This window comes from Ambystoma mexicanum, chromosome 7p, assembly GCF_040938575.1.
Source record: "Ambystoma mexicanum isolate Mex_15411 chromosome 7p, UKY_AmexF1_1, whole genome shotgun sequence".
NCBI lineage: Eukaryota > Metazoa > Chordata > Amphibia > Caudata > Ambystomatidae > Ambystoma > Ambystoma mexicanum.
The window spans coordinates 384,194,033-384,212,916 of record NC_090939.1 but is presented as its reverse complement, the minus strand read 5'-3'; the positions used below and the strand labels follow the sequence as shown (position 1 = coordinate 384,212,916).

Genomic DNA, 18,884 nt, shown 5'->3' with positions numbered 1-18,884 from the left:
TACTTATTGCATCAATGGAGTCATTTGAAACAACATGCACAAAGCTGCATTACAATAATATTAACATCCTGTTTAATTTCTAAATCTGCAACGAGAGTATGTTCTAGTTGAACAACTCTCTAGCTCTGGTAGATTATTGTTTTTTTGGTTTTAGAGGAATGATTTTATTTGAATGTAGTTTCACTGACTCCTTATGTTTCCTGGGTAAGAGCTTAGGTATATGGTTCAGGTGAGGAGCATACAGTACACATAACCTATTATATTCTTCAATGCAAGAAATGTCAGCTGTCTCTTTTCTTTCATCAAAGTTTATTACAAATAAGCCTATATTTTTCAAACGTGACAAAGGTACATATGCCATTCCTTCTTTAAACACTGTATGACCAATGTCAATATGTGCTGAAGTCAACCCTTGTGATTTATGAATAGTTATTGCATTTGCAGAGCACAATAGAAACTGTGCTATTTTCACAAAGGTATCCTTAAAAAACATGAAACGTGCAGAGGTCAGAGAAATCAAATGAGTTTCTGCTACATGATCAAACTTTACTTCAACATGTTCAATATTTGTACTGTGAGGAAAAGTGTGAAATGCAATCACTCTTCCCGTTGCTCCATTGACTAGAGCAGTGCTGGAAAGTGTTTACTGTGGCAGTACCTTGTTTGTTTGAAGCAGAGCAAGTATTTTTCTTGGCTCTACTATCGAGGAGGCTCTAGAGCTTATAAACACTGTCTACAGCAAAGCGTAGCAGAGTTCTACGAGAGTGTTTACTGTCGCAGTACGTTGTTTGTTTAAAGTGGAGCGAGTCTTTTTCCTGGCTCTATCATCGGGGAGGCAGACCTCGGTGCGGACCTAGAGCTTATAATCACTGTCTACAGCGCAGCGGAGTGCTGCAAGAGTGTTTACTGTGTTTCCTGTTGCTTTTCTGCTGCTTCTGAGGACTCGATATTTCATTCTAGGCTCTATCGTGTCTCACAGTGGCAGGCAGGTGTTCAACATCCCGGGTGAGTAACACGTCTAATTACCATTGAAGTGAACAAGGAAATTGGACTTTGTAGTCCTTTAGTTCACTTAAAGTTTCCACCTGTGTATTCGCTATCAGAGGCCCGCGAGGGTTTCCTGGCAGTGACTTGTGCTGGTCTTGGTAGATCTTCGTGGAATAACTCCACATTTTTTTTGAGGTTGCAGAGGATGGGTGTGTCCGCCTCGAGAGGAGGCTCTTCTGTGCTCGTCAGTTTGACGTTTGTCTCTGGGGAGCTCTCAGCCCTGTTCATCGCTGAGCTATGTGGACTAGTGGTATGCTTATTTTTGGAATTCATTTCCTTTGTGTGACCTTTTGAACTTCCCGGTGCCCCCGAGAGAATCTTGCCGGCTGGATTTGCAAGCTCTGTGTTTGTTTCTTGAAAACTATCTTGACATGGCTATAAACCAGCATGCAGACTGCAGGGTATATTTCCCTATGATCCGCGCCTGGTGTTTATTTTCAACCTGGTGCAAGGAAAGGATATTGTCCCTTGGTTCCTTTACCCGTGGTTGTTCTGGGCCCCGGCTTCAAACATACCTAGCTGTTGGAAAGAGGGAAGACTCACAGGAGACTAATAATGGTGGCCACTTTAAGAAGCATAGGATTTGTGCCAGTGACTACCAAATTCGTCACTAATATGGTCACTTGATTACTCGCAGTTAATTATTATTATTCTAAGTTCCTTCAACAGCAAGCTCAGATTTTCTAATGGTCTTGTTATCCTCTGCCATGGGGGCACCTCAGGGCAGTTGCCAGTGTCTGGTCCGGTGGAGGATTTTGAGGGCACAGCTGCTTTGAGCATTCCAGGTGCTTTGGCCCACGACCCCGGGTCTATGTTCATGGCAATCACGGGTAACTTTGATCAGGCGCTACCCAGAATCAAAAACAGCATCAAAGACATTGTGTGTGGGGCTTCAGCTCAGGGGATGGACCTGGTCTCTGATGTGTCCATACTGGCCCCTGTGGTTTTGCATATACTGGGGAAGTGTGTTAGATTATCTTTGGATTTTAGAATGAACCAGTGTGTTTCTCCAGACTCTAACAGAAATTACACTTTTTCATCCAGACTCAATGGGACCTGGTTTTGTTCCCCTATGCCGATGAGATGTATTTGCGGAGGGCTTGAGCGGGGGAGTGGGGTACCCCTCAGGTACTGGTCCTTTACCTAAAGAAAAGGGCAGACCCCAAAATAAGTCTAAAAACTGTAAGCACCTATCAAAACAGAAAAATATGGGATCGCAGAAATTCTTAAATAAATTGAGGATGGCGGTGGAAAAGGGTTTGGCCCTTGCAAAGCCTTTGCTTAAGAGTGGGAACGCAAAGGGGGGGCTAAGAGTGGTCCTTTGCAAGGTGCGGGACTGGTGAAGGAGGTTAGTACCCATCAGGGGGGAGGATTTATTGAGGAGAGTACATCCTTCGATATAAGTAATATTTCGCACCACCCATGCGATGTGGAAACATTAGATCCTGCTGCTGGTATTGGCCCTTATGAGGACTCAGACAGGGTAATCCCCGTAGTATGATATGATATATATGATATGGCATTTGTAACGCGCCTATACACAAGTGTTTCAAGGCCAGGGTCAGGTGGTGGGAAATTCTGCTTTATGAGGGAGTCATTTCTGAGATCACTGAATGGCAGTAAACCTATACTGCTTGAGGGACCGCACAGTATTAAAGAGGTACCGCATCCAGCGCTAAAGGAGCAGAAACTCTACTCAATATTTTCTAGCCCGGATGTTGTAAAACAGCTAGAGATCTCAGTTATGGAATCTGTGGGAACCTCAGGTAAAAATGGCTCACTGTCTCATACCATAGAAAGGAAGAGATTGGGCATTCCCAAAAGTAAGAACCTTCCTGAGGGAAAGGCACCTTCGGTGCACTTTGCAGATAGGGAAACCAAAATAAATAGGGAGGCCAGGGCAAAAGTTATGTCAAATGTAAAGAATAAAGTGGTTAATGATGTGATTTGTCTCTGCTTGAGCCGGATTTTTGAAAGTTTAAACAGAATACCTTTAAATAGACATTACATTCTTTCATTATTTTTTTTGAACCTCAGCCTTCGGTTGGTAAGATCGGAAGACATCAAAATCCTGCAATTTGCCCACGATGACTGCCTTGATATTGTCAAAATATATTTGCGGTAGAAAATTATCAAGAATTCAATTCTAGAAGAAAATGAAGGCTTCCTTTCCCTGGGCTTTGAGGTGGCAGATGTGGGGATCTCAGTTATCTCAAAACTGTCTGTTTCTAAAGACAATTTTGGCCAGTAGGGTTTGTGGGCTCAAAAGGGTGTGCAAATGGAGCAATCTAGGTTGAGATCTCAAAGTAATATTTCTTATGAGTGGTATTTTCGGGCGGACTCTGCTTTTGCCGGGGGAAGCGTAGATGAATGGGAAGGGGAAATTCAGAAGTTGTAATTGTTTCCTGGAATTCAAGAGGCTTTTCGAGCATAGTGAGAAACCAAGATTTGTTTGCTTAATGATATAATTTGTCTTCAGGAAACTCTCCTGTTGGATAGCCCCCTTATGGATGGGTTTGGTGTCGTCTTTACTAAAGCGCATCGCGGTCTAAAGGGCCGTCCGTATGGAGGTCTCTTAACAGCCGTTGGGCGTAATCAAGGCTTCACAGTGCCTAAGTAGAAACGGACAGATCGGATATGCGTACAATCCTTCTAGAATGGTCACTTCAAGGCTCGGGTGTGACTAGAAAGCCTTTATTAGTTAATGTATATCTTAACCCTGAGATTTCACAGTTGGAGGAAGCATTGTCTGCACTTTCATTCTTAAACGTGGGGAAAATGTCAGTTATTGTTCTGGGAGATTTTAACTCTGAATGCTTGGACGATGCCTGGTACCAGGCCCCAAATAGGATGAGGACATCAAGGCTGGACCGTGAAAGGGGTCTAAGGGTTGGCCGGGAGCTTGAAGCCTGGAATCTGTCACTACTTGGTAACTTCTCTGGTGATGTTGCCACCATGTTTCACATGGTATAATGGTCCTTGGCATTCAACCAGGGACTACTATTTCTTTTCTGCTGACCTGTTTCAGGGGGGTGGCAATTTGGAGGTAATACAAACACAGCTTAGCGATCACTGTATGGTATGATGCAAGCTGTCAATGTTACGACTGGTTCGCACAAAAGCCATATTGATTAACGTTGAGATCAACCCTAGAAACCACATTGTAAAGTGGTCCCAGAAAAACGCTTTGCCCTTTGATGCTTAGATTACTGCTCTATTTACATCAAATGTAGAGGATATTTGCTCACCAAGAGGCTTTGCCCCTTGGATTCGCTCAACCCTTGCCAAACAACTGGAAAAAAGCTAAACAATGATGCGCCATAACCATGCTATTGACGCGGATGTTCGAGTGCGTAAAAATTAGATGCGCTCAGAAATTAAAGCTATTCAAAGGGTGAAGCCCCAGAGAGAAAGGATCGAATTTCAAAGGGTGAAAAATAACTTTTTTAATTGGTTGAAAGGCCATACATTTGTAATGATGATAAACGATCCAGAAAGAATGCTGGGATCTAGCTTAGGTAATAATACCAGCAAGTTTTGGCAGTTGATTAAACCCAGAGGGATTGACCAATTCCTGCAGATTCAAGCAATATCAGAAGAAGTTTGGATGAAGTATTTTAGGCATGTCTATGCTAAGAAGGGCTTGGTTAAATGTGTCAATGTCTCTTGCCCTAGCTGGGTAGCGCTCTCTCCTGGGACCTGGAAGTCATTACGCTTCTTATTAAGTCCAGCAAAAAATCAAATTCCCCGGACTCCGATGGTTTGAGTAATCAAACCTTTAAATCTAATGTTTTGCTGTGGTCACAAGTAATGTCTTGTTTTTTTGGGAACCTTCTATTAAAAAGGGAGCTTCCTGGATCCTGGAATGCGGCATTGATAGTCCTGATTTTTAAGAGTGGGGGGATAGATTGTCTCCCCGACAATACAGGCCAATTTCGTTGTTAGATGCCTCAGATAAGATCTTTGCCAAGATACTCCTGATAGAGCTTCAAAAATGGGCAGAAGGGGGACATTGCTTCGATCCATGCCAGGCAGGTTTTAAGAAGGGAGTGGGGACAGTTATAAACAGCTTTGTCTTGCCGCGGATGTCAGGGCAGACGAAAGAACAAGGGATGTCAGTTTATCTGGCTTTCCTTTTTTTCCGAACTTTATTTATTGAATGGTCATGCATCGAGCACATTCAATAACAGTAGCATAATCATGGTATCTAACACATCACATCAGGACAGATACAAAAAAGTTTACAAGTGAGCACTATCGGGGCATCCAATACTCTATGTATCAGAGTTAGTTCCAGTTAAGTATAGTCTGTGCGGAGCCCAAATGTCTTTAGGGCGACATGCAGAGGGAACAGAAAAAACACATTTCTCTTTACATTTGTTGACATAAGTTAATTCACGCAGCCAGTCCTCGAGATTCGGGGCTTTCTTAGATTTCCAACATTTTAGAATGCATCTTTTCACAACTACATAAGCAACATTGAAAAATCTTCTAGTGGTCTCTGAGGCTTTTCCAATGTCCCCAAACAGGTATCTGAGCGGGGAGAGGAAAGGCAGGATATCCACCATATCGTCTATAGCCTCGGCTACACTTTTCCAGGATGTCATCACCAAGGGGCATAACCAGTACATGTGCAAGGTATCTGCCTGCGGGGCCCCGCACTTCAAACATTCACCCGTATGTTTTGGAGTAAACTTAACCAGCATAGCAGGGGTGTAATGTAGCTGGTTTAACATCTTTAATTGAATTGGGCGCAAACCTAACCCTTGTTAGTTAACTGACAACACTTAGTCCATTTTTCATCCCCTATTGTGAGTCCAATTTGATTTTCGCAGACCCCCCTAATAGAATTACGTGGGGACCAATGTGATTGTATTACCTTATATAGTCTGGAACGCCATAACGTGTGTCGTCCTTTGACACCAAGCCCCCAATGCAAACATGTGTTTCCGGCTCTGCTGGTAATGACAGCCATCTTTTGCGAAAAGGGGCCCGCAGACGATGGTATTGTAGGACTCTGAAATGGCCTCCCCCAAAAATATTGACGAATTCGGTTTGGCATACAAAGTGCCCATTCGGGTACATGTCACCCATTTTCATTTGTCCTGAGGGGTCGCAGGATATCTGTAACATTTTATCATATAGGAAATGCTGAGGTATTTCCAAAGCGGAACTTCCCGGCTATAGGGAGTATCCACCCCGATCAACCCAAAGATTCTGGCCCAAGCATGAACAGTTGTACTCACAAGGTAAAAGGCAGCACATGAGTCCTTGTGTTTTTCGCTAAATATGACCGACTGGAGCTCTGTAGGGAACGCACCGTATCGCTCCAAGGGGATATGCGTAGTTGTCTCTCTAGCCGTATACCAATATACAGTGAATTGGGCCTGTGATATCAAATAATATAATTTGAATGATGCCTGTATACGTGCCAGTACACCCTCCTCCCGTGATTCACTATATTCATTTTCGAATTCCCTTAACAGGGCTTCCACCCGACTCAGTTCCTGCCTAATGAACTTAGTGATCCATAGGTCTTAGCCATAATAATACCTCTCACCCACACCTTTAATGTCTCCCATAGTGTTGAGCGTGCACTAAGAGAGCCTTCATTTATAGTGAAGAATTCAGCAATTTCAACATGTAAGGAGTCAGCCACCCCGGCTTCCATGAGAAGTGAGAAGGGCATTCTCCATCGCGGGATCTGTACCGGGCAGTCCACGATCTCATGGTTTAGGGATACTGGAGAGTGATCAGATAGGGTATGTGAGAGTACAGTGCCATCCCGAACCATACCGGCCACTCGTAAGGACAACAGCCAAAAGTCTATATTGGATTCTGAATCATGAACAGAGAGTAGTATGTGAATTCTTTACTCTGTGGATGAAGTGCCCGCTAGACATCTGTGAGTTGGAGGTGTAGTAATAGTTGATGTAGTATCTCAGCCGATCTGGAGAGAGCGCGTGTAGTGCATGCCGACCTATCCAGATCCTGGTCCAGAATTGTGTTGAAATCACCCTCCACCCCCCGATTACGCGAGTGTCATCCAAGGGAGTCAGTATTTCCACAATTGAATGGTAAAACCCCAGATCATCCAGATTAGGCCCGTATATGTTAACCAAAACTATCGGATGGCCAGCTATTTTGCCCCACACTATTACGTATCGCCCATGTGGATCTAAGCTACTTTTTGAAACTCGAAAGCCCAGCGAGGAGTGAATGAGTTTAAGCACCCCACGAGCCTGCGATGAATATTCTGTATAGTACCTCATTGGGCCCCGATGCTGTGCAAAGGATTTGTTCACTTGCCCCATTGCATGCATCTCTTGCAGCATCAATATTTTGGGCCCATGTCGTGTTACATATATATTAACCTTCCTGGCTTTAACAGGCTTTAACTGGATTATTGAGTCCACAAACATTCCAAGTTAACAATTTTATTTGCAGTCCCCTTCCCAAAGTCCCGTCAGCCGCCATACTTGGTATGTGCTATAAAAGTATGAATCAGGCTTTCACCTGAATTGTTTACATGTGCTTTCAACATGACCATGTCATTTTCAACGTTTAACAACCCCACGCCCCTAACTCCATTTCCAATTGTGTCAAGCTTGATGGGGCATTCCAGAGATGGATTGGGGTCTCCATTGCAGCAGGTAAGGCACTAGAGGACTCCCACTGGGGACCCCCTCGCCAACTCCCCTGGGCCTCTATCAAGATTAATAGCATTTTTTGTATAACTGCTAATTCAGAAAGCACTCTATCACAATTGCATCCACGAACTGTGTGGTCCTCTTTAATAGGAGGGTCCGATGGGTTTGGTGCCTTTATTAGTTGGCTTAGAAGCCCTTAATGGAGTTAATCAAAGGAAGAAGCTGGAGTGCATGGTTCTCATTCCAGGTGCTACATGTGGGACTGGGTGAGGACTTGTCTTTAGTTATCTCGTCAATCTCCGTGTCCATTAGGTCCGAAGGATGTACTGCAGGAGTAGGTAAAAAATAGTCTCTAGTGGAGTCAAGCACAAGCAGAAGGTCGGGGGCCAAGCCGAGACTCGTGGGGGAGGTCTTACATGGGAAGCCCCCCCCACCCTCCCGGGTTCTGTGAAGAGAGTCCCCATTAGGAACACATTTTTTCCTCTTACATGTATCAATGTGTGGACAAACATTTTCAAAATTGGGGTAACCCTACCATTCCTCCAACATTCCACCCTTTCAACCCTCCTTGTCTATTTTCATCTTCTATAACCCACACTGGTGTTGGCAAGTTTGGTTATTTGTATTGTTTTTATTTTTATTTTTTATCACACTTTATTTTGTGGCCAATGAAAACATCTTTCTAAACTGTATTTTCCCTTTTTTATGCGGATTGGGCAAGCCCCACACATTCACTTTAATCTGTCGAAGCTATAGCCTCCTTGGTTAAAAAGCAAGGGCTGTATGTGTGCTGGGTTCTTTTCGTTGTGGACATAAAGTTTCTTACAAGACCTCTGTGTTGCCTGTCTTCGTCCACACAGGTGAACATCTCCCATCTAGCTCTCTATCTTGATTCCAATACAGTCCTGCCCCCCATCAACTTGGTTTTCGTACACTGATCATTCTAGTGAAATTGCTCTTTCAACTGTCATTATTTTCCTTCCTTCGACCAATCCTTTTTAGTCATCCCCTCTACTCGTTTGTTCAGACTTCTCTGAAGCTTTTCATCGTAATACATGTTTTAACAAACTTTGATTTGATAATTTCCGCTTTGATCATGTACTTTTGGTCAAAATCGGCCACATACTTATACAAATACATCTATATGTGTATGTGGGGGTGGGTGAGTAGGGGAGAGTGGAGCATGGGGCACCCCATTAAAAATAAAACTGGTTGAATTCAGGTTGACAAAAGTTCACGACCAAGAAAGAAAAGTCTCTGAAAACCCATAGAATCACCTTTCATACAGTGGATCACGCTGTTCTCTGCTCCTCTCTTTCGTCTTTTGATTTTTCTAACTCTGCTTTCTTTTGGTTTTCTTCATATCTTTCCAGTGACTCCTATTATGTTTCCAGGGCTCTCATCTCTTTTGGTGCTTTAACACTTCTTGGTCTCTTCTCTCTATGCCTTTCTTCTTCCTTATACTATGGTTTAAACTGTCACTTTTACGCTGATGGTTCCCACACTTTCCTCTCATTTTCTTCTTTCAATTATCACCTTCACACCTTTATCTCTGACTGCCTTTCTGCTATAAATAACTTAATTCCTAATATGGCAATCCTCTTCTTTCCTGCCCCTTCCCACTAATGATTGTCTGCCCTTCTTTCTATTAATTTCCCCTCTAATTCACTAACTTTTTCTTCTCCTGCCCTCCATCTTGATGCTATTTTTATTCTTCATTTTCCGTTACCACTCACATTCACTATCATTCCCATTCTCGCTTATTCTCAGTGTTCTTTTCCTATCTTGAGTACTGTTCCTTGCTACTTCTTGCTGTCCCAGTGTATGCACATTCCCAGCTGCACTTTTTAACCCTGCTCATCCTCTTCTATTTCTGCTCCCTCCACCTTCCCATGTTGCTCCCTATTGCTGCCCATCGTTGGCTAGCCTTCCTTGCTTGTCTTTCGTTTTTGCAATCTTTGTTTTGTCTTCGAATATGTTCATGGCCTTGTGCCTTCTTATGTCGTCACTAATTTCCATTTACTCTCCTTCTCACCCCCTTTGGTCTAAATCTCTTTTTTGTTGGATGGTACCCCGTCTTCTTTATGTTCACTCCTGCGTTCTGCTTATTCTCCCCTCTGGCTCCTAAATATTGGAATTCTCTCCCTTACTCTTTGTGATGTTCTCCACACACAGCTCATCTTCTTGGTATTCCCGTTATATAAAATGTAGCATCATGTTGTTTGCCTTTTATTTCTCCTGTATCATTTGTTACTGCCTTTGTGTAATTCTGTTTAGCACTTTGATCTGAGTGTTTTACAAATTCAAATAAATACATCGTTGATGCAGACCAAGTGGCTGGCGATTGAAAGGAAAGACAGGTGACGACACAGCAATCTCCCTACGCCCCAAAGAACCCAGACTGCCCGGGCAACCATACCTAAAACGTCACAAATATACTGCTCAATCCCCATATAACAAACAAACAGATGGGCCTTTTCAAATGAGGGAGGATGTATAAAATCCCTATCTGGGGATTCCTTGTTCACCAAGGGGGAGTTACCTCCAGTGGAATCCCGCTTGCTCTGTCCCCTAGGGGGTGTTAATCCTAGCTGTCTCATCTCCCCAATCCTAAAGGGGGTGGCTCCCCCTTGGGAAGAAGGGACGAGTTCCGAAGATTCATCACACCTTAGTTACTCAGGGTTAAACCCAAGGTTTTTCAAATTATACAAAAAAGTGGGAGCACCTCGACTTTTCAAATAACATGTGCTAAATTGTCTTTGTGGGTGGGACCAAACTGATATGCAGATTGTGGCGAGTCAGAAGGAGGACACAGATTCACTGAGGGCGTGATATCAAGTGTTTTATTAAAATAAATGGAGGATGCCTGCCTTTCACTAACACCATGGGTGTTTCCTACCTGTGTTATTAACTAAGGTCTTCGGTGTCAGTCGTGTAGTATCTAAAAAGCATAAGTCTGCTGTCTAAAACTATCCTTACTGGCCCTACCACTATGAAAAAAACGAACTCAAGTCAGGAGAATGACACCCTTCGCCTGAGGGTACTTCTAATACCAATCTTTAGTACCGACAGTCTTTCTTGACTTCTTGGACCAGAATTCTTCACTTCCTTAGTTCCGTTCTTGGGCTCTTTAGTACATATATTGCAAATAGTCTCTTGTGGCTTCTTGGATTAAACTCTGTAGTTCCTTAACTGGGTTATTGGGTTTTTCTCTCCTCTTTGGAGATCCTTCTCTGAAATCTCTTATTAATTCTCCACCCTTGGTTGTAGCTCTCAGCTTTGTTGTACTTCACTTGCAGTGTGATTCAATAGCTTAATTTCAGTAGGTTCTGTGCCATCTCTGGTTTTATCGTCAACACTATATTTACTTGTATAATGTGCTGAATTACTTTCCCCTTTTCCCACAGTATTTTTATCTTATTTTCTCTTCTCTTATTATTCACTTGTTCAACAGTTCTTTCACTATAATCGCAATATTTTAATCTTCTTTGGTTCACATTTAACTCTGTTTCATGTTTGCTACTGGGACGAGTTAACTGTGCAATACATTGATCTCCCTAGATCCTCCTGGATTTTCCATTCTCCCTTTTACCTTCGCTTTGACCGGAGAACATCTTCGGGAGCCTTCTTCCGTGGGGGCCCTTTTTCTGTTCACAGCTCGCCAACGCCTTCTTCTCCCTAGCATCTCTCTCGTGCTTTCCCCTGTCTCCATCGCAGTGTCTCTGTACCATCTTGTATGACCAGACACCTTGTAGGCTTCTACGGTTGGTGGTATCGGCAAAGTTGTTTAGACCCTTGATCCACTGTTAACTCCCTCTTGTGTTCTCGCCACCACCTCTTATTGGGCTCCTGTGCTTGGACTTTCTTGCGTTTCGGGTACACTGCAACTCCAGTATACAAGATCTGTGATGCTGGACAAGTTTGAAAATCACAGACATCCTGATTTCCTTCTCCATCAGGGTAAACACAGCAACCGAGACTTACATAATTATAAGGACGGGAAAAAAGCCAACCCATTTTTATTATGTGGTGCATGTACCGTGAATGAAGTTTTGCCACAGTTAACAAACTTCGAATCACTACCTGTAAGTCAATCACTACCTGTAAGTCATTGAAAGCACATGTTGTAATCACAAGGTCTCAAATCTTCTTGACCCTAAATATTAGGCTAATAGAGCATGTAGGCAGTGCCTGATTCAGGCTTCATTTGGGTCTGATAGGAACCAGTGAGAATCTGCAGGTGGTAATGAATTCACAGTTGACCACTTCAAGCACTTGAATATTTGTGTCTTGGATGTTTGTGCATGATGGTTCCCACCTTCCTGATACATGAAGTATGCCTTGTAATTCTATTTAGTTGACTAAGATTCACTGCTTGCTTTCTAATGGTATCTTTTATTTGGACACTTTGAAGCTATGAGTTTGCCTCCTAATTCCTAACCAACTTAAAGTGCTGGTGAGGAGCCCTAACAGTGTACATTAAAAGTACCTGAAGGCTTTGTGCTATACATTGCATTGCTCAAAATATAATTGTCATTTATTGTAATGTTATTAAAAAAACTACAACTTTAGCTAATGTTTTACATGATTTGCTATCCTGTTGCCTGTCTTTATAAGTGGCCTAATAATTTCTTCAAAAATAAGGTAGATAGTAGACAGATTTTCCTATACTTTCCATGTTTCCACTCTGTGTACTGCAGCCGTGTTTAGTGTTAATTAGTGTAGGTTTAATGGTGCATTGGCAACCCAACTGTCCTACTATCTGACTTTCAGTTCATCTGGTACTTTTTCCTTGTTGAATACAATAGGTGTGTATCTACCCTGTGTTCTGCTGTGTGGGCACCTTTACTTAGCTTCTCAAAAATATGATGCAGAAAATTTCCCAAGTAATCCATACGCATAAATCCAAACCATTTCATACAGCAGAGACATGTTTCAGAGCATACATATCCCCCAAAAAGAAATCATGTGAACAACGCAATCCAAAAAAACACAACCAATGTACTCCTATTTTGTTGTTGTTTTTGTTCTCTTTGTCCAGGTCTCCTGGTCTGCTATGGAGCTTACGTACTTACCAGGGGATCGATATGTGCTTCTCGAGCCCTGCATCTGCAGATGTTAGACAGCGTCTTGCACCTTCCACTCCAATTCTTTGAAACTACGCCTATGGGCCAAGTCCTTAACCGGTTTACCAAGGTAAGCAAAATGCAAAACAATTCTTAAAAAGTATGAATCATTGAAAGCCAGAATGCATATGCCACGTTTTATCTTCTTTGGCTATTTCAGCTTTTAGGCAACCATGCAGACATCAAATTAAAATAAATACATTTCTTATAATTATTTCCACCTATAGTTAAACAATTATTGACACAACCGATATATTTGGTTGTTGTATGGTGAACATTTTATCTGAGTACAAACACACTTAGGCAGATGCCGGATATGTTGAGGGGTAGCAGTCCAAGCGTGAAGAGGGGATGCAGTAAAGGCGGTTGAATGAAGATGAATGTGAGGATTGCCGAATGAGTGCGATGGAAGAGGTGTGCCTGAATGATTATGAAGGTAGATAAATGCGTAGGGGTCTTTTGTAAGGGATGAATGAAGTATCTTGAACATGGATGAATAAATGAATGAACGTTTGTGAATTGGATAGCGTAAGCATATATGGATGGATACATGTGATATAGATGAATAGATTACGGAATAAGCATGTTGAGATGGATAAAGGAGTGTGAGGATGTTCAATTTAATTAGACTGTGAGGTTGGGTGAATTATATTGTGTGAGAAAAGCAGTGAGAGGAGCACAGCACTGCTGTGTCATGCAAAACTACTGTTTACTGTGCAGTGGCCAGAACATTTGGGCATGTGTTACAGAGCTTGAACGTATACAAGAGCAGCAACATATGGGGGAACATGGTAGTTGTACTCCAAAACATCCTATTTGGCGCATATTGTTATATCATTAAAATGTTACAGTCTGAGCGCACAATGTCACATGCGTGTGTAAATACACATGAGTAATTCTTATTCATGCCACCATTTGGGGTTTCTCCCCATTTTTCTCTCTGCTTCTCTCTTTCTGATATCCTTTGTCTCCCTCTTTATAATACATCTTTCAGCATCTCTTTCTTATCTTTAAAATCCCTTTTTAGGTTTGGGTAGAGACAGTAATACAGTGTAGATTCAATGAGGATGTAACTTTTAATGATATTCCCTCAGGGCAGCGGTTTACTTGCTTTTGAAATGTTTCTTAGTAGAACATGGAGTTTTGCCAGAAAAAGGCTACATCTGGTTTTGGAATTGATGAGCACAAACTTTGCTTGTGGAAGGATACAAGTATATGAATCTTTTGATAAGGTTCTGGTGATGAAACAGAGATGATATGTAGATCACCAGACACACAAAACACCATGTTTCACTTACTTAAACGCCACCCCCCACGCTCCGCAAAAACACATTCCAGAACTCCTTTTAACTTAAGATGTTTTCATTTGAACAATTTTCCATTATATGGGCCCATCACAGATGAATATTGATTTGCCATTTCGATGGAAAACATACAAGGCCTCTCAATTCAATGAAAGATATAATCTACATTTAACTAAATCAGCAGCTTCTAATTATATACATGATAATCATAATTGGGATAGAATGCCACTTCTGAGGGCATAATAGCATGAGAATGTGTTTTTTATTACAAATTTATTCTGGCAATTTCATCACAGAAAGTGAAGTTTGCTAATGGGACCTCGCCTTTTTTATTGCTCCAAGCGGAAAAGTATAGTTGAAACATGTAACTCTGATGGACCTGTGTACTGGCACTCCCAGCAGCAGTTTGTCAACATGGCAGTTACTGAGTGACATGTGCAATCCTGCAACTGCCTGCTGGAAACCAAATTTCCAACAAACAGGGCCTGCACTTAACCGTGGTCATCCTTGACCCAAATTATATACATAACTGCTTACTCCCACTGCCTGGTGGAAGGTAAATAAATACATGTAAACTATGTCTGGTTTTATATGGTAGTCTATGGGAATATACAACTATATTGGGCAAAACTATTTTGATATCAAACTGCCATAGTTTGAGCACTCCTGTTTGGGACTGTGTTTAACCCAAAACAGAGCATTATGGTCCAGCCCCAAAAGCTCCCTTAGTTCTACCTGGGGAGGCTTGTCAACTTCCCAAAAGGGCAGGCCTCATGGTATTATTTGGGATCCAGTGCTTCAAAGGCAAGCGCTGCCAGGACAGCAAAGAGGTCACACTAGGGTGGTAATTACTGGTCTCTTTGATATAAGTCAGACATGGGAGACTGATGAGTTGGGGTAGCTCAGGTGAGCAGTTGGAGGCAAGAGAGGGATTCTACCATTTTGGGATTTACTTCTTGTGCTGGCTCCCCACTTCCTGCAAATAAAGCACTCTGTGACTAACATTATAACGAAACGACTATAATATGATATGATAGGTTATTTATAACGTGCTTAATACCCAGGGGTTTCTAAGCGTGGACCTGGGAATCGAACCTGTGGTACTCTGTGTCATCTTGCTTCCAAGGCAAGCATGTTGCCCCTGAGCTATCCTCCTGAGCTATCCTCCCGAGACATGGTCACAGTAGCCGGGGTTGGGCCCTTACAGAGGGGTTGAAATAGACTAATCCTTCATGACATATTGCACTTGTAAGGGGATGATACCCCCTTTAATTGAATAATCTTTGGACATCAGTAAAGGATGTATTCTCCTGGAACCTTCTGGGGTACAGCCTGCCCAAGGTCCTTTGCTGTAGATGTTAAGATAAAGGACCTCATCAAAGCCTTTAAATGCAGCAGTAACGCTATTACCACCGCAATTAAAGGTCCGCCCAATCATGAGTCTGACAGCATTTACCGCCAGCTGTAAACTGGGGGGTAAATGCGCCAATTTAACACCCATTTTCGTGCGCAATTAGCGCAGCACTATTAGTGCACGCTAATTGCACTGAAAATGCCCCATTGGATCCAATGGGGAATACACATTACTGCCCAACCCTTGATCCGGCACCAATAGCGCCGGACCGGGTGGCGGTAACGCTATTAGCCCAGGCAGTATCCCAGCGGTAATACCACTGGGATACCGCCCAACTCGTGAGGAGGCCCAAAGACTCTAAGGACTGAGCAGGACCCTACCCTCACCCATCCCTGAGAACCATTTGAAGACCATTTGGGGTGAACTGCTCTGGACAAAACTCACCTGCTGCCTGAACACTGGCAGCCAGATGGAAAGGACAGAAGAAAGACTCCCTGGAGATTCTGAACTTGTTTCCCCAGCAACTTAAAGGCTAAGAAACAGCTCCCGGCTCAGTTTCCCCTCTCCGCGTACCCACAGCTCTGCCTTTGATATTCTCTGGGTTCTTAAACCACTTCGACCAGTCGCAACCCTGACTTAACTCGATCATCGCCTGCCTCCTGGGCTGTATCCAACTTCGAGCTGTCGCTGCTGCATAACTGCATCACATCGCCTGGACCTCATTGAACCAACGCAACGAATTTGAGCTGTCGATTTACCATTGCCTGCCTGTACGTCAGTCGATTCGGCATGATTACTGATACAGGACCTAACTGCATTGCTGGACCAAGTCGAACTGACTTGACTCGCTCCACCATCAACTCGATTAATTGGGAGCACCCGACTTGACTCCATGCCATTTTGACCCATTGGAAAATGCTAAAACGCCTGGCTCAGTGCTGTCGGGGCCACCCAAGAAGAAGCAAACATTATTCATATTGGTTCTGTTACCCGGCCTGATCTGATTTAAAGGATTCTAGTGACAATATAAGACCCTGCTCCATTCCTTTTTAAAGAAAGTCCTTAAACCTTAACATTGCTGCAGAAAATATTGCCGGTCCACCCCTGTTTTCTGATCCACAAGAGTGCCCCCTTTCATTCAAAAGACTGCATATTCTGTCTTCCTTTACATATAGTCTGACGTTACCACAAGCGGGGTAAGGGTGTCAAGTTGCACCTATTTCACCTTTATGATTGGAATCACTGGTGGTTTAGTAGTAGTGTGGGAAAGAGTAGAAGTTTCGAAAAAATTCACTGAGCAGTAGTCATTTTGTCACAGTAATGATCATGCTTGGTTCATCACACATATAAATAAATGAGCATCTTTAGTGTTAGTGCCTGAAATTGTCATCTTTTTTCAAAACATGGGTATCTTTTAATAACATTTCTCAGTCGTTGATAAAGATTGAAACATTTAGTGTTTGGCCTAAAATTTTCATATAAGTGCAAACATTAAAAGAAATATTATTCTGTATAGAAAGTAGTACATTTGTTTTGGTAACTGAAGTAAACCTCTCAAATTAGTGGGTGAATGAGGTCCCAGGTGTCCACTGTGGTGCACCCTATTGTGAAGGGTCAGCTATGAAACTCTGACACATTTTGGACATGGTTTTGGCTAAAGGCTTTTATTGCTGAAAGTGAAGTGTTTGGGAAAATGCCTCGCCGTCCTGTCCATGTGCTGGAGGCATTTCCCTGCCTAAACCAAAAACTAAGAAACTGTCAGTGTCAGGGTGGTATCCAAAACAAAACTGTTCTGTGTCCAAAATACTATTCTGACCCTTTCATTCTAATGACATAGACCTTAAGGTGTAAAGGGTAATGTCATTGATCTTCAGTTCTTCAAAGGTGTTCAAAACTAAATGAATAACTACAAGTCGTCTCTCAAGCATAACGTTTCTCAACCAAGAGGGTGTCCCCCTTCCCCTGGATTCTTCTTTACAATTTCCTTTGCCAATAGTAACTTTTGTCTTTTCTTCTTGTTTAAATTTCAAAGACACCTATGTGTCTACCTTTGACCTTCAGATTGTCTGGATATCTGGTATACTCTCCTGCCAGGGTTGTCTCTGTTTCTCTGATTTCACAAACTTGCAACTGCCTGGTATACTTTCCTGCCAGGGCATCTTGTTTCACACACTTGCAACTGCCTGGTATACTCCCCTGCCAGGACTTCTTGTATTTGTCTGTTTCCGTGACTCCACCTTTGGTAGTTTATCACTTTTGTTCTCTTGGCTAATTTCTTTATAAGCTAATATGCTTTGACCATCAACGATTCTTTCCTGAGACAAACATGCTTTTAACTTCTCACTTTCATTATCAAGAAAAGAATTCCTCTTTTTGTCGGATTTACACTGTCCCAGAAAGGGACTACTGCACCCACAATTCCCACAACACTGGGACGAAGAAGAGGAGAGGAGTAATGATGATCACGTCCCACTGTAAGCAGTATCGTCCTTCCATGAATCCTATTGGCCAAAGCCGATATAAAAAGGAGGAAAGAGTCAGAAAGTGTGAGAGAGGTCCGTGGAGGACCTGGCTGCAGGGGTTACATGCAATTATAACTAATGAAATAATGACTCATGAAAAAAATAAGGAAACAAAAACAACAAATTCCAAAATAACTAATTTCATTTCCGTTTTTTTGGGGAGGTTTCACCCTCAAATGCCCCCCTTTTTTTAATAATACTTTTCTCCCACATCCAAAACCATTATTCCCTCTCACAACCACATTTTTAGTTTTTTTCCAGAATTAGTTATTTTGATATTCGTTATTTTTTCATTTTTTTGTTTTGTATTAAATATAATCACTGCATACCAGCTGCAGGAATCCTGTGCTGGAGAAGAAGGGCTGAACACTGCTGTTCCAAAAGCAGAAAGTGGGAACCCCTGCCTCCCACCTGCCTGTGAGAGCTGGAAAGCACTGGTGGTGTCAAGGAAGCAAGTCTCCCCCTTCAGGACGAAGGAGAACCCCTGGGCATCAGCAGAGTGACCCAGTTCAAAAGAGACTGCAGTATCCCTCACTGAGGGGGAGACCAGGGAAAGTTTGGTGTCTTACCCAGCTGGGGTGAGACCCATTGAAGTTGATGGTAACAAGATTAAAGAACTTTGCTGGCAAGAGAGGGTTTGTCCCCTCTATTTCAAAAGAAGAAGTGTCTCAGGAGTAGACGTGACATCTCCATTGAATTTGGTGTACAGAAGCTGGAGGCGCGAGCCGGTGCGGCGGAGCAGAGAGTTTGCTGACACAGAAGAAAAGTAATGTGCGAGCCCAGCATGTTGTGGATGACCAGCAGCCAGGAGAAGCAGTGTTGTCCATACCGGGAGCGGAAGAGAAGCCAGTGTGCAGGACCGATGACAACACACAGAGCCG

The 18,884-nt window shown here is 42.8% G+C and overlaps 1 protein-coding gene across 2 annotated transcripts in view; it reads left to right on the top strand.

Moving 5' to 3' along the window:
• The window catches only part of LOC138526081 (multidrug resistance-associated protein 1-like), a 1,621,759-nt gene that overhangs the window by 1,376,368 nt on the left and 226,507 nt on the right, over positions 1–18,884 (top strand). For both annotated transcript variants that reach the window (XM_069636425.1, XM_069636424.1), the window contains one exon: positions 12,739–12,893. In XM_069636425.1, the coding sequence (XP_069492526.1) occupies positions 12,739–12,893 (155 nt within the window). The remainder of the gene's footprint in view (positions 1–12,738; positions 12,894–18,884) is intronic.